General features: G+C 38.5%; 2 protein-coding genes across 5 annotated transcripts in view; one reads left to right on the top strand and one right to left on the bottom strand.

The window, feature by feature from the left end:
* vav3b (vav 3 guanine nucleotide exchange factor b) overlaps positions 1 to 6,400 on the bottom strand; it is a 61,517-nt gene extending 55,117 nt beyond the window's left edge. For 2 of the 4 annotated variants that reach the window (XM_035423738.1, XM_035423741.1), the window contains exon 1: positions 5,991 to 6,400. In XM_035423738.1, the coding sequence (XP_035279629.1) occupies positions 5,991 to 6,194 (204 nt within the window). In that variant the 5' untranslated portion in view covers positions 6,195 to 6,400. The remainder of the gene's footprint in view (positions 1 to 5,990) is intronic. The other 2 variants (XM_035423740.1, XM_035423739.1) reach the window with 1 other exon arrangement.
* Positions 6,401 to 7,982: 1,582 nt separating this feature from the next.
* On the top strand, positions 7,983 to 13,890 carry selenoj (selenoprotein J). Its single transcript, XM_035424282.1, has 10 exons — positions 7,983 to 8,185; positions 8,581 to 8,653; positions 9,242 to 9,418; positions 9,611 to 9,709; positions 10,257 to 10,349; positions 10,538 to 10,691; positions 11,095 to 11,210; positions 11,821 to 11,898; positions 12,646 to 12,785; positions 13,022 to 13,890. The coding sequence occupies exons 2-10, from the start codon at positions 8,581 to 8,583 to the stop codon at positions 13,121 to 13,123; spliced, it is 1,032 nt and encodes a 343-aa protein (XP_035280173.1). The 5' UTR covers positions 7,983 to 8,185; the 3' UTR covers positions 13,124 to 13,890.
* The last annotated feature ends 650 nt before the right edge of the window (positions 13,891 to 14,540 follow it).

Genomic DNA, 14,540 nt, shown 5'->3' with positions numbered 1-14,540 from the left:
TTCAGGAGTGCTTTGAGATACACTGCTTTTACAGTTGTGCACTGAAAGCCTCTTGGAGTGGAAGCTCCTCCATTGCTGTAGGCTATATTTCTCTGGGTCTAGTTAATTATGTGTTTATGTCCGTGCCCCTGGTTCTTCAAACTGAATCCATTTCCACTGCAATAACAATGAAAGAATGATGACCAAACCTGGATATTATTGTCAAAAAAGGGTGTACAGGAACCCCCCGCATATGTGAAGGTGCCTCGGGAGTTCCATGTCAAAATCCATTTTAAGAGACAGCTTATAATTTCATATTTCATAAATGCCATATTTTAGAGTTTCAGATCTTTATTTTGTACAGCTGTAACACACCCTCTGCAATATTGAAATCATTAAAAATAATTCAGTGTTTGTAATATAAGGACATCGCTACTTAGACATGGCTGAATAAACTAGTGTGTTTAATGGACACTGCACTGTAGCCTGTAGTGACTATTGGATAAACAGATGATGGGGGTCCATCGAGAACGTTGTCATATTAGGGGGCTTTCTAATAAAAAAATCCTCGGATTCCCCTGGTCTAATAAGTGGGCCAATATCAAAATGCTGGCTCTGGCCCTCCCACTGATGTAAAATTAGCAAACTCATGCTACCACAGTATTGTTGCTACCAGTAATATACATGGGACTTCATGGCTTTGTAATACTTTGTAAGCAAGGTTAATTTGTTGGTTTAGACTACTGTATTTAAGATGGACTGTTGTTATACATCACCTTACCACTAAAGATAATCTAAGACAGGACTGCAATGTGTTATAATCAAGATAAAAATGTGGCCAGATCAACAGTGGGTTGTTGAAACACACCTACTCACTATTGAAAATTTAGCATTTCTGTCCTCTTGACGCTGTAGCACAGCGATATTTTAAACTGTTCAAGATGACATACCCATACATCTAATATAAAATGACAGAATGAAATTGTCAGTATTCATGCATCACTTTCAAACTGGATGACTAACCATGGTTATAGTATTTTATGCAGTGTTGGCTGCTCATTTCAATACAGGAAATTTCTTATAAGTTTATCTCTTGTCATCTCTACAGTGTTGGAGTCCTGATCGATGTGGTCACTTCTGGCACTACGATCTTTACTCACTCTAGTGTGTTTCTTTTGCACCTCTGCACCTTGACCTAATGCACTTGTTGTACGTCGCTCTGGATAAGAGCGTCTGCTAAATCCCTGTAATGTAATGCAATGTAATGTAATCCCAGGTTACCACAGACATTGAATATAGAGTTTTGTGAACAGTATAAATTTAACTACATTTTGCCCCACAGTTATGCTGTCCAAATAGGGTTGTAAGTGCACTCATATTGCTCAGGCTCTGGTGGCGACAGTATGTCAGTGTAATTGAGGTCACCTCATTTGATAAACCAGCCTTGGGCAGTCTCATCTGGGGCCATATTTTGGCCGCTCATCATTTACACCCTACATACCTCTGAGCAGCAGAATTTCATATTGTGTTACACGTGCACACATTATTGACCCTTATCAAATGGGGTGGGGTATTCTCACCAGTTGGAGGACAGCATACATTTAATGCTGAAAGAAAAACTACATTTAAATTCAAACATTCCCAACAGTAGTAAATCCAATCCACTGTTACAGCATTACAGTTTGCTAACAAATATCACTTGAGGACATAAAATTGTTTATGAGTGCTGTTTTCAACAACAAACAAAGTCACTTCCCTGCGGGTATGTTCTCAGGGGTCCTTATGTCACATTATGTCATAAAATTTTCTTCAACAAATTATTTTGTAATATTACTCATCTATTAATTTAACATGAGAGAGACTTTCCTTAATGTTTGTTCCTTGAACAAAGGCATAAAAACCCAAGCAAGTCACCTTGTTTTAATTTGGACTGTACATCCAAGCTGGTTGTAAATTTAATCCCATTTACTGTGTTTTGCTGCTCTGTAATTATGCAAAATAAAAGCTCTGAGAACTATGCACTAAAAGACAAGTGCCAGTGCCTTTGTGTGATTGGTGTGTTCAGTTGATTACTTTACAAGGAGTTTGCTTTCAGATACTTCATTAAAAATTAACAGCAAATTCCAATGAGAAAGACATGAAGTGATATATTGTACTGTGATCTAATGGAGACTTCCTTTTTCAGACAATCTACCTGTGTGCTCTTTTCCTGAACTTTGTTCAAGGATATAACGGCAGTCCTGCACCATTCAGGTTTCAGTTCCATTGCCAAGGCACAATGCCACACTGAGGGTAAAACTATATACGATGAAATGTGGATTATCATGAATGCCCTACGACCACAGATCTTCTTAAATGTTACCCACATTTCTCCACGTGTGCTACTCTAGTCCAGTAGTTATGTTGCCAGTGTAAAATCTGCAACAGATTTAGACCCAGCCAGGTGAAGTAAATAGATACGTATATAACTGCTGTAATGGCTCTATCTGCCATTTATACGGGGGCGATATAGCTCAGGAGGTAAGAGCAGTTGTCTGGCAGTCAGAGGGCTGCCGATTCGATCCCCTGCCCTGGGCATGTCGAAGTGTCCCTGAGCAAGACACCTAACCCCTAATTGCTCCCAACGAGCTGATTGGCGCCTTGCATGGCAGCCTTTCGCCGTTGGTGTGTGAGTGTGTGTGTGTGAATGGGTGAATGAGAGGCATCAATTGTAAAGCGCTTTGGATATATAAATATATAGATAAAAGCGCTATATAAATGCAGTCCATTTGCCATTTATACAGATCTGTGCTATTAAGCTTTAAATTTCTTATCAGTTCATTGGTTTTATCACTTATAATTTCCTGAAAACTGAAATTACACCCAGATTTTAAACTTTTTTTTAGCAACACACACGTAAAGCATGCCAATATAGCATTTATTTGTATATAACTTATTTTAGACAAAAAGGTAACTGCAATCTTCACGTGGGTTCCTATTCAAGCCTTTCCTCCGAAAGTTGAGTTGAAATGTTGAAACAGAGGGGCTTGGAGCTCAGCTTAGCTTTTGTAGTTCCCTAAAAACCAGTCCGTCAAAAGAGTTTTGAACAGTCTTCCTCTTTGTCCCACACTGTCACATCAGAGTGGTGTTTGGGGCGTGGGGGTTGTACTGGATTGTACAGAGGCAACAGGAAGGGCAGACAATTATTAACATCAAAACTCGTAGGTAACACCTAGTGTTACGGTTACCTACAAACTAGATAGAGTCCAGCACCATATCAAGCCTGGTCTTCAAAAACCCCCAGTTTCTGCCTCTTCTACATTACCTGGAAACTCACTGTGTGAAAAAATAGTTCCTAATGTCTATGCAGAATTTACCCCTTGCCAATTTCCATTCATGCCTCCTCGTTCTACTAACAGAATTCAAGTATCTCTTGTAGTTCACCTTGTTAATCCCTTTTATGAACTTAAAAGCCTCAATCAAATCACCCCTAAGTCTCATTTTACTTAGCTTGAAGAGATAAAGCATAAAGCAAGATAAAGCAAGTTTTTACTCATAATTTTTATCTTTCATAGCACTATCTAATAAAACATGCAATTGCTGCCAATACCAGTGCTATTATAATCTGATATTTAACATAGCATATACTATCAATAAAACTAGGATGTTTAATACTGAATTTTATTGTACATGCTGTAAATAATCATATGATATTTAATACAGTATAACAGTGTAGCCGTGCTACAAAAGTAACACAAAGTTAGGAAAGGAGAAAATGTAAGAGAAAAACTACTGATTCAGTAAACCGGGCCCTTCATCTCAAATTGACTATTTTGACCTTTTACGGTAAACTTTGATATCCAATCACATTGTTCTGTGGTAGGAATATAATAATTTATAGAAATAAAGTCAAAAAGCGTTTTAAAATAAACCCCATGGAGGGAATTTTTGTTTACGCCTACAAATTTATCATCAAGTAAGCATTCTTTATAAGGCACATTTAGAAACAATTGGTACATTCAACCAAACCTTTTTTAAGGGGTCTTCCTCTAACAGATCCTTGGGGGCTAATCTATTTCATTAATTGTAACATTATCAAAATATGTTGAAATTACAATTCTGACTGTTACTGCAATGCAACAACAAAGCTAATGTAACATAACGATAATGGTGCCTTCTTTTTTAAAAGTACATAATATGCTAGACCTTCCCCAATCTGTGTGAGATGTACAGAAACAGCACACCGTGTCTTATTCTTCAGAATAAATAATTAGCCTGGGACTAATCAGATATTTTTTTCCATCTTTATGACTGCATCCTCAGACTTATATTACAATATCAAGCATTAACTATTGTCTCATTTTATTTATTTATTTATTTATTTATTTATTTAACATTGCCAGCATCATTTCAGGATGATACACTATTAATAATTATACAACAGAGCACTATTTCAAATAAAATTAGGAATGATTTGGCTTTGGTGTAGCTTAGTTAATTTATGTTTTCATGGTTTAAAATGTGTTGCTTTATGTATGAGGAATTATAATCATACAGTAATTATACAGTAATACTTAATGTGTAAAGCATGTTAAAATTATAAACTGCTCAATAGCAGTGACCAGCCAGTCATTACGCAATTCTATTGTGTACTGAACTCAAAACTTGAAAAATAAATATTTTGAAATATCAAGAGCATTTTTCCACACAAAAATTAAATAACAAATGCATTAATTGGTCTGCCTTAACCATCATATGAATGCTGGTAAACAGAGTGGCATTGCTAATTCTGAGTTGTGTTGAATCCAGCGCAGTTGTCACCATGGATTATGTTGTCCGTCACAAAGCTTACCCTGTTATGTTGTAGAACACAATGTCTGCCTAAGGGCTTCGAAAAGGACAGCTTGGCTGAGTGTGAAGAGGCAACTAGTCCTTTAAAGGCCCCACTACCTCATTTGTATGAAAGTGAAATGCATATGTTTGTAGCAACATGGCAAATACAAAACTTCTGCAATAGTAGTAAGTTATATCATGCAGTGATGGTTATCTCATCAGCGTGTAACTCAGTTATGAGATTGATTAGGTCAGCTTTTCCATAAGAAAATTAATGTGCGTGTCTGTGTCAATATTTTTTTATTTAAATGTGCCTATCATGTTTTTCAAATGTAAATAGACAGCATATCACATTTCAGGACAGGGAAAACAGTGGTATGAGCATGTGAAAGGCCGTTTCCTCATATTAGACAGATAGGGAACTCCTCATAGGGATCTGTGATGTCTGCACATCCATAAAATGGTAAGCATTTTGAATTATATTCCTTTGTTTTCAAATGAAAATTTCAATTTCTCTGTTTCTGTAGGCCTACCACATCACAGCACTGCTGTTACATGTTGGTCTGGTTTCGCTGATTCCATGGTGCACAGCATAAGCGCCTTGTCACTTTTCTCGGTCATTTTAAAAATATAATTAAATAATTAAAAGCAATTTGCATTTACTGATTTTCATTGTCTTTTTAATAGATAAATCTTCCTCTTCGAGTGATTAGGCTTACTTATGGATTAATTATTTCGGTGGATTCTTCTATATAGTGTTGGGTGTGGGGGGGACTGTGTGGTTGCTCCATATATGTCTGCAAAGCAAACTAAAAATAAAGTATGCCTTGAGAATATTCATATCTATACGCTACTATGTATGTCGAGCTATACGCACAGAGAATAAGGTTGTATCAGATAATCTAATGGCATTTTTGTAGAGTAGGCAAACAGGCTATAACTTTGTTTCAAAAATGAAATCAAGAGCGAGACTGAAGACATGCCCAGTTTCCTTTTCATACGCGTTTACCTATTAGGCTACAACAAGCAAAAAAAACACGGCGTCTGGTTAACTTTACGCTCGCAAAAGCGTTGTTGTTGGCTACATGTTGTTGTACATTATCAGACTGTTACGCGCGTGCAAGCTAGTTAAAAGCAAAAACAACGCTTGAGTGACCATTATGCCTGCTACCTTGTTACAATGCGAACGGAAACCGTACCTGTGACATCTGCGGCCGGAGGTTGATCTCTTTCAGATTTATGGACTTGGGTCGCAGGTTGTTTAGAAGCTGGCACAAAAGGACCCCATCCCGAAGCGTTTGGGCTAAATCGAATACCTGGGCAGTCTCCCATGTGACCCGGTGGTTCGGTGGCAGCACCTTGCAACTGATCAGCCACAGCGCGCATTGCCTCCAGTACTCCATCGCTTCTTTGTTGAACAAGAAAGCCAATTACTCAGTAAAAACTTACCGAACTAGCTGTCAGACTCAAATAGATTCCCCTACAGCTGTAGACACTATACGTATTACCACATGCACTTCCCACTTGTGCATCAGAGAGATGCGCTTACATAGCCTATTGATATATGGTTTGCTCGCTGCAAGCGAGCCGTGATGGCTTGCGTTTCTGGTTTAGCTCTCTCTCTCTCTCTCTCTCTCTCTCTCTCTCTCTCTCTCTCTCTCTGTCATCTCTTCCGTTCGCTCGATTGCTGCTAGGCGCTTAAGATACTGTGTGTGCAAATGCGTCGACACTGTTAGCTCTTTTTTAAGGTTGGAAGATGTAGCCTACAATACGCTATAAAATACAGTTCATAGAGCGGACACCTGACAACGAGAGTTAAATTTAATTTATAATTTGGGGAACAATACGAGGCGTTTTTATTTATTTCTTTCTTTCTTTCTTTCTTTCTTTCTTTCTTTCTTTCTTTCTTTCTTTCTTTCTTTCTTTCTTTCTTTCTTTTATAACAAACATATTTTGCAAAATTGATTTCCTCAGAACTTGGTTTTCACAGTATGTAGGCTACAAATGTGCAATCTATGGATCAGACCTGGGGTTAAAAAATTTTATAATTCATCTTTTGAATTAAATAACAGGCATGTCCAGATAAGTTCCAACACAGTTTGAATCAACAGATGCATTCAACTGATAAGTGAGAAGTAAAGTAAAAAATAAAAAAAACAATTGTAGCCGACTGCAGAACAGATTGAAATGAATAATTATGGAAATTTACAATGATTCTCCTATATATCAGCCTATTTACAATAAGCAAATCCAATAAACCTTTTTGATTTATTGCATTGTTGAACCCTTTCCGTCCAATTTACCAGCTCAGAAAAGACTAACATTCCAGGGGGATAAAACTTGGCCTCTCGAGAGGCCTAAGGTGGAGTCTATGAACAGAATTTCTTGAACTGGTACATTCAATTTTGACTTAAATATTTGCAATCTACATTGTGTGGCAACCCACATGCTTCACGTAACGGAGTCTACTTTTTCAGTGGCACCCAGTTTACAGTATGGCAGTATTAAAATCAAATAACCTATTTATTGACCCCAACTAGGTTCAACAATAATGCATCCATACATTTGCATTGGAGCTTAAGAAGTTAAGAAATTGAAAACAAGTCTCCTCAAACCCAAGTAAAACAGTACAATCCTCATGTTAGACTTTGGATCAAAATTTGATCCACTTTACATAGCCCAGAGCAACTGGCTACAGCACTCTCATTCTTTCAATGAAGAAACATACAAATTGAGATACAACATTGGCAATGGAAGGTCCAATTTTATATCTACATATGATGTTACACAACATTAAGCCAAATCTTTCATTTGTTTTGCTCATGTTTTCCTGACATATTTCTAAGATCACCCTTTGACAACATGATCACATCCAAAACGTATTTTCCAAATTCCTAATTCCAAACTATATTTTTACGTTATATTCAGATGTTCAGTGTTTAGATATTCGTTCAGGTTCATACAGCCTAGATAACCCCGAAAGCGTTCAGCAAACGTAGTCTACATAATATTTATCTACAGAAATATTGTAATATTATAGATGAAAAACAAAGATCCTCTTAGCAGTAGTAAGCTAATAACATTCCATTGTCTCTGAATCGTGGGCATAACATTACCGGAACTTCTTACATATGCCAATTGCGTGAAACACCGGAACTTCTTAACTCAATCACGAAAAAGCAAACACAGGGGCCGTGTCCGAACCATAGACTGTATAAAAATAGGTCCGAACAGCTTACTTGCCTACTATTGAGTACACAATATGCATACAAGTTGGTACAGCTTGTATACTCAATAGTAGGCAAGTAAGAGTGTTCCCAACCCAGTCTGTTTCATAGCTTTCTGTTGAAGTCGGTGAAGCGGCGCTGCTGCAGGAAGGAGCCGTGAATACGAGGTGGCTAACTAAGTCTGACAACAGTTGACATATCTTGCTTAACCAACATTTTGGCTATATAACATTTGGTTTTAGGATAGATGTCAGTTGTCTTCAGTAAGATCACTTCTGTTTTTGTAGCTTGTTTGCTAGCTAGCTGTGGTCAGCTAACGCGCTAGTTAACAATTTGAGATATCGGATGTTGTTTTTGCATGCACAATCCAACATAAACTGTTGTTCTAGCAATAATAATCAGTTTTTACATAAATTAGCAATATCGTATTTACGTTTAGCTATGGAAATCAATTACTGTTTTTTTTTTAGGGCAAAGCTTATGACTAGGTCTACAAGGCTAGCTAATAAGCTACTGTGTAGCCACTTCTCTGAAACTGCAGCTGTTCATTGTGTTATTATAGATGGCCGTGGCTCTGTCCGTCGTCGACAGAGCTGTTGGAGCAATTATCGGTGCAGCTGTGGCTGACGCCGCAGGTAACGTTACTTATAAAAAAGATAATTCATTGTTGACAGCTTCATAGAAGCCACTTGGCTAAGTGATACCAACGGGGGGGGGGGGGCGTGTTGGTGTTGGTACGTCAAAATAACGTGCATACTTTGCGTGTATTAAAGACCCATACTCTTTACTCTTTTGTATTGTTTATTTTTGCATTTAAATGTAAAACTGACATACAGTCGACTCGTTTCGTTGCGGGAGCTGGGCCTTCCTTTTCTCTAATTAGAAGGACAGTCGTGCATCACAAATTGTGTGAACTCCTCATGCACATTTTGTGCAGCAAAACTGAATAACTTAATAGTTGCACTACAATTAAATAAACAGTACAAACAACCCCCCCCCTTTTTTTTGCAACTGCAGCATTCTGAGGAAGACTGAAAAAAAGATGACTTGTGTATTGTGTGCCCTTTCGCTTTAAATATGGCTGAAAGACGTTGTGCTACCTTCAACTGTGTGGAGATTGCAAATGCAATGCAGATGACTGCGACTGCAAATTCTTGAAGAATTGAACTTAATTGATTTCATTAAAAGATAAAATCAAAATCAAATTATGTTTTTATTACCAGCCCAACCGCTCCATTGGAATTACAACCTGGATAAACTGAAATCTATCTTGGCACAAGAGCCTTGGCCAGAGTTCTTTCCTCAGTCGGAAAATCCTTTCTACAGGAGGTACACTGGCCAGCAGAGTTGCTACGGTGACCAGGCATATGTGCTGCTTGAGTCATTGTCTGAATGCGATGGTATGGCAATGTTCCATTTGTTTGGTTTGTATGTTTGTAATATTTTTAGATTAAATATTAATTACCAGATTCAAGCACTTCCACTGTTTTTTTTTTTTAGTTTAAAAAATATATATATTTTACAATATTGTCAGCGCTGTGTGTATTGAAGCCTTATGTATGTGCATTTTCTGTTATACACTGTTTCCACAGGTTTAAATGTGGAGGATCTGAAACAGCGGACATACAAGGCCTTTGGCCCCGGATCAGAATACGATACACCTGTCAATGATCCTTACAGAGAGAAAGGGGGTAAGCCAGTCTCATCAGTGTCTCCTAAATGAATGTGAGCGCTTGTCATGGGAGATGATTAAAGAAAATGTATATAGACACAGTCAGATTAGTTGATCAACTCCATAAAGGTTCTTGCTGCAAGCCAAAGAGACCCCACAGCTGCAAGTTTGAGCTTCGGACTCAGCCGTCGTCGAGAGGCCACAGCGGTGGGACACAATTGCCTCATCCCACTAGGTCAAGTGGATTTAAGTGGACCAGTCTCCATGTTACTTTTACATTGGTTTCTCCAGCAACATACCAGTCGGCTAATGATTTTGTCCTCTAATCGATGCTAGCTCTCTCCTGCAGCACTGTATTGACAGCAGTGTCTGAAATAGTCTTTGGCACAGTGTTTGGCTGCACTGTGTTCTTGTTTTTTGGATGTGCTTGGAATAGCAGTAACTTGATTCCCAATTCTGGAATCTTGTTTTCGTTTCAGTTTGGGGAACCCACTTGTGTTACTTCTGATATCCTGTTTAATTCACACTTGTAGATTTGAACTGATGTTGATGTCTTAACATTAAAGGTCCAAGACCTCAGCTTCCTATCGAGGGACCATGGAGACATGCAAGTCTAAAGGGCTTCCTGAAAAATGTGGATGCCGGGAAAAAGGAAACAGGTATATTGGGGGCTGGTTTAATTTTGAGAAACCGATCTGGGCATGCATATCACACCATGCTCAATATCATTAATCTTGCATAAAATTTAACTGTACAGGAGGTTTGAAAGATATATCACCCACCACTATGTTGTTTCCAGTGTTTCTTGTTTTTATTGTGAATAGTGTGGCTTTTCTTGTAATTGCAGGGTGCGAGGATGATCAGATTGACGGCATTGCAAAGCTGGCCCCGATTGTGGCTCGTTATGCCGGGAAGCCAGAACTGCTGGAAAAGGTGGAGGATGCAATCCGGGTGACCCAGGACAGCGACCTGTGCATTGCAGAAACCCTGGCTGCAGCCAGGTCCGTCCTACCATCTGTACATGGTAGCAATTGGCCAGCACCTAGTCTTTGGGCCACCATCTTTAGACACCTGTATTTACACGGTAGGGTGTTGTAACACTGCACATGTGAAAACTGTGCTGTGCTCAGCAGTGGTATTGTACTGTACATAGTAATTGAACTGAAAGATACGGTGTGGAAAAATAAGCCGGATTGCCACAAATTATGATTTTTGTATTTGCACACAGGCTCAACAGATAGCATGACATATTATGTCAAAGGGCATCGCCATTTTTATTCGTGTGAAGAGAAAAGAGGACAGTTTTTGTCAATACGCAATGATGTAAATATTATTGAATGACTAATTCTTCTTCATAAATTTCATTGAATCACCTTGCGCATGGTTGTTAACATCTTCTTTCAGGATCCTGGAGCATTACATCATGAACGGTCCTGATCCGAGGGCACTGGATGCCGTGCTGAAGCAGCTCGATGACCCGAACAGAAAGAAGCCTCAGGAACTGGACCGAGCCGTTGCTGGTAAAGTGAAGCGCTGGTCTTACACCTCAGCACACCGGGGTCTACGGATTGCTGGGCGCATGACATTTGCATTTCATTATTTCCCGAGAGGAACTTTAGTGGAGTGTCCCGTACTCTTTGGCTCAGCTTTTCTATAATGCCAGACTGAATAATGTGAAATGTTTACAGCATTGTTTTTGTTTACAATGCCACATTGTTGTGCACTTAAAGAGCTGTCTGTCATTGCTGAAATGACTGCTTAGCAAAACTGTAGTATATTAATATTACTGTATTACTACTAAGTTAATGTAATGTGTTGGACTTATGCCTTAATGAGACAGGAGTAAACATGTGCACTTCCTATGGAACTTTGTGCTTTCTGTGTATGAGGACATAATATGAGATAATTTTTTTAATACCCAACTGATGCTTTCAAAGTTGTTTAACAAACATGTTATCTGGAGGTCTTTGTCAAGCGGTATTAATCTAGAAACCAGAGAGCGTGGCTCCTCATTAATTCACTTTAATTAAAATGTAATAAAACGGCGTGGTACTGTACTTGAAAAGAAATCATTCCCATTAAATCTGGGCACATGTGAAACATCGTACTCATAATTGGTTTTTGTGGCAGGACATCTTCACCAGGTGAAAGAGAACCTACCCAAAACACCACAGGAGCTGATACCTGCTGTGTTCACAAATGCATGAGGTAGGCCCAATCAAACCCCCCCCCCCCCCCCCCAGACAGTTGTTTGTCTCCATGTCTCCATGGCACAATAACATTATTGTCAGCAAACCTTTGAGCTCTGTTCACACAGACCCCACATGGGTCTTTGATCCTGCCATGATTTTTACCCCCCTTAAGCGGCAGTTCGTTTTCACAAGAAACATGTGTTAAGGAAGTCTGTCGCTTAATACGTGGCAATGTAGGTCACGTGGCATAGAAAAATGTTTTCTGTACAAAAATGCAGCAACATCAGTAACACCAGGCTAAGGCTAAGCACTGTGTTCTAATGGTGCTTGTGGCTCTTGTAGGTTTTGGAGAAATTTTGGACTAAAACATCCAGTGCAAAAGTTCTGTTTTTAGTTACTGGCTCGTACATACATATAAATATATGCATGAATATATACAGTATATATATATATATATATGCTATTAGCACTCATGCTGGTATTGATTTGCAGAGGTAAATATAAAGTAACAAATGTTGCAAATGGAGAAATTAAAAACAGAAACAAGGCATGCAATGAAACTGATGACCTAGGAAGCAGTGATATGAATGGATAGTATGAAAAGTCCATACTAGTCATTAAATGAGGAGGGAAATGGCATGTTTAGAATTTAACCACTTGTGTGATGAGGCTGGCATGCGACCACGTCATCACAGTGTGCAACTCAGATTTTCTCCCCCGAAAACCCTTTCCCTTTGGCTGATGTTTAATTGGTTCCTCCCAGGTTTGCCTGGTGCATTCCAGGCAGCGCTGCACGGAGTCCTGACAGCGGGTGACTTTACCGAGGCTGTAAGAGACACCATGCGCTGCGGAGGATGCACCTGCAGCAGGAGCTCCTTCATCGGGGCTTGTCTGGGGGCTCAGGTATAGCCCCCCTAAATTCCTCTTAATCCATATTTTGAAAGTTACTTCTCAAAAAATTGCATACTGCCACAGTGTGGGAAGTTGTACTACCTATTATTTTACCTTTCACTCTTCAGTTAATTTCCTGGTACCTGTTAACTTGTCCGGCATGTGTTTCACTTTGTTTTGTTAGTTCTGTTACTGCTAGTTGCATGTGATCACACCTGTAAACTTTTTTTCTGTCTTTGTATTCTTAGATTGGGCTGCAGGGAATTCCAAATTCTTGGAAGAGCAAGACCCACAAATACCAGTCTTTTCTTGAACTTGCAAAAAATGTCACCAAATCACACCAAGCTTAAGTATAGTACCCTTATACATAGCATATCGCAGTTGTAGTTTAGGGCAGTGTTGTAAAATCCAATCATGGGCGTCAATAAGAAAAGACCCTCAGACCCCACGTATGTCATATCGTTTACATATTGTCTTTCAGAATGGTGCTGTTGAGCTTTGACAAAACATTTAATGAATGGTTCAGCTTAAATATTTTAAGGTTGGACCCAGATGTCTCTTGTTCTGTTAAATATCAGCATGTACCCACTGAAGATATGTGAACTTTGACAATAAAGCAGTGGTCTTATATACGTAACATGTCTCAAATATTGTCAGATCATAGCAAACAGGACCAAAATGTTGCAGAACATTTTGCAGCTTGAACACATCCCTGGGCATATGTACATAAATAACTGCAGTAGTTGTAGTAGTTAGTAGTTAGGTAGCACCAGCTAGTTGTAGTGTTACTAGCTATGGTCACTCACACCCACAAGGACATTTCTCTAACTTGCCACAAGTTCTCCTCATTTTCATGCTGCTCACTATTAATAATATAATATAATTATAATATATAACCAGGCTCAAAATCATAAGACTGTAGGTCCTTCATTGTATATTTAACCTTGTCTCCACTGTGGAATGTACTGTCTAATTTTAAGCTGCGCTGTTGCTATCTCACTCTACGTCACTTCCAGGTTTTCACTTTAGTCAAGCTTTTGAGATGACCATGACTAATGATGTTTAAAAAATCAAAGTGCCATGGTAATTATTGGCTTAAATAAATACTTGTATGCAATCCTGCTTTATTTTCTCACACATCATACATGGGAGGTACAAGCTAAAACTCGCTACCTAGTAATTAGGTAGCTACAGCAACCTGCTTGCCTGCTTATTAAAAAAAAAATTGCGTTCTTAACTTCATATTGACTGTCACCATTTAGTCATCTGAATACTAAATTACTAAATGAGAGAGAACGAGAGAAACTGACATTTATTGAAAGTCAGAAATGTTCTAAGATTTTGAGATTTTTATTAATCAGAATGAGCCTCATTCACCAACCGTTCTTAAGAAGAATTTTTTTCTTAAAACCCACTCATGCAGTTTTCACAAAAATCCTGACATTCACCAATGTTTTCTTATTTGGGATTTGTTCTTAGGTAACAACAGAATCTACACACACTCAAGAGCACACATGTTTGTGCAAAATAATTGGTTATTGCGTTTTCTTCAATTCTACAGTTGTATAATATTATAGGATTTAAATTACAATAATATGTTCATCATTTATAATATTTTTTAATAATTATTTCATTATTTTACAAAGCATTAAGGTGCCAGATTCCGCCTCAGATGGTGGTTGCCTCGGTGGGAGTTCATCTGTAAATAAATGATAAAAATCAAACCATTGTAGTGACCTTTTATTTTTGGGGGTTTCAATTATGCTA

Source organism: Anguilla anguilla, chromosome 6 (assembly GCF_013347855.1).
Source record: "Anguilla anguilla isolate fAngAng1 chromosome 6, fAngAng1.pri, whole genome shotgun sequence".
Lineage (NCBI taxonomy): Eukaryota > Metazoa > Chordata > Actinopteri > Anguilliformes > Anguillidae > Anguilla > Anguilla anguilla.
This window is presented reverse-complemented; position numbering and strand designations above follow the sequence as displayed.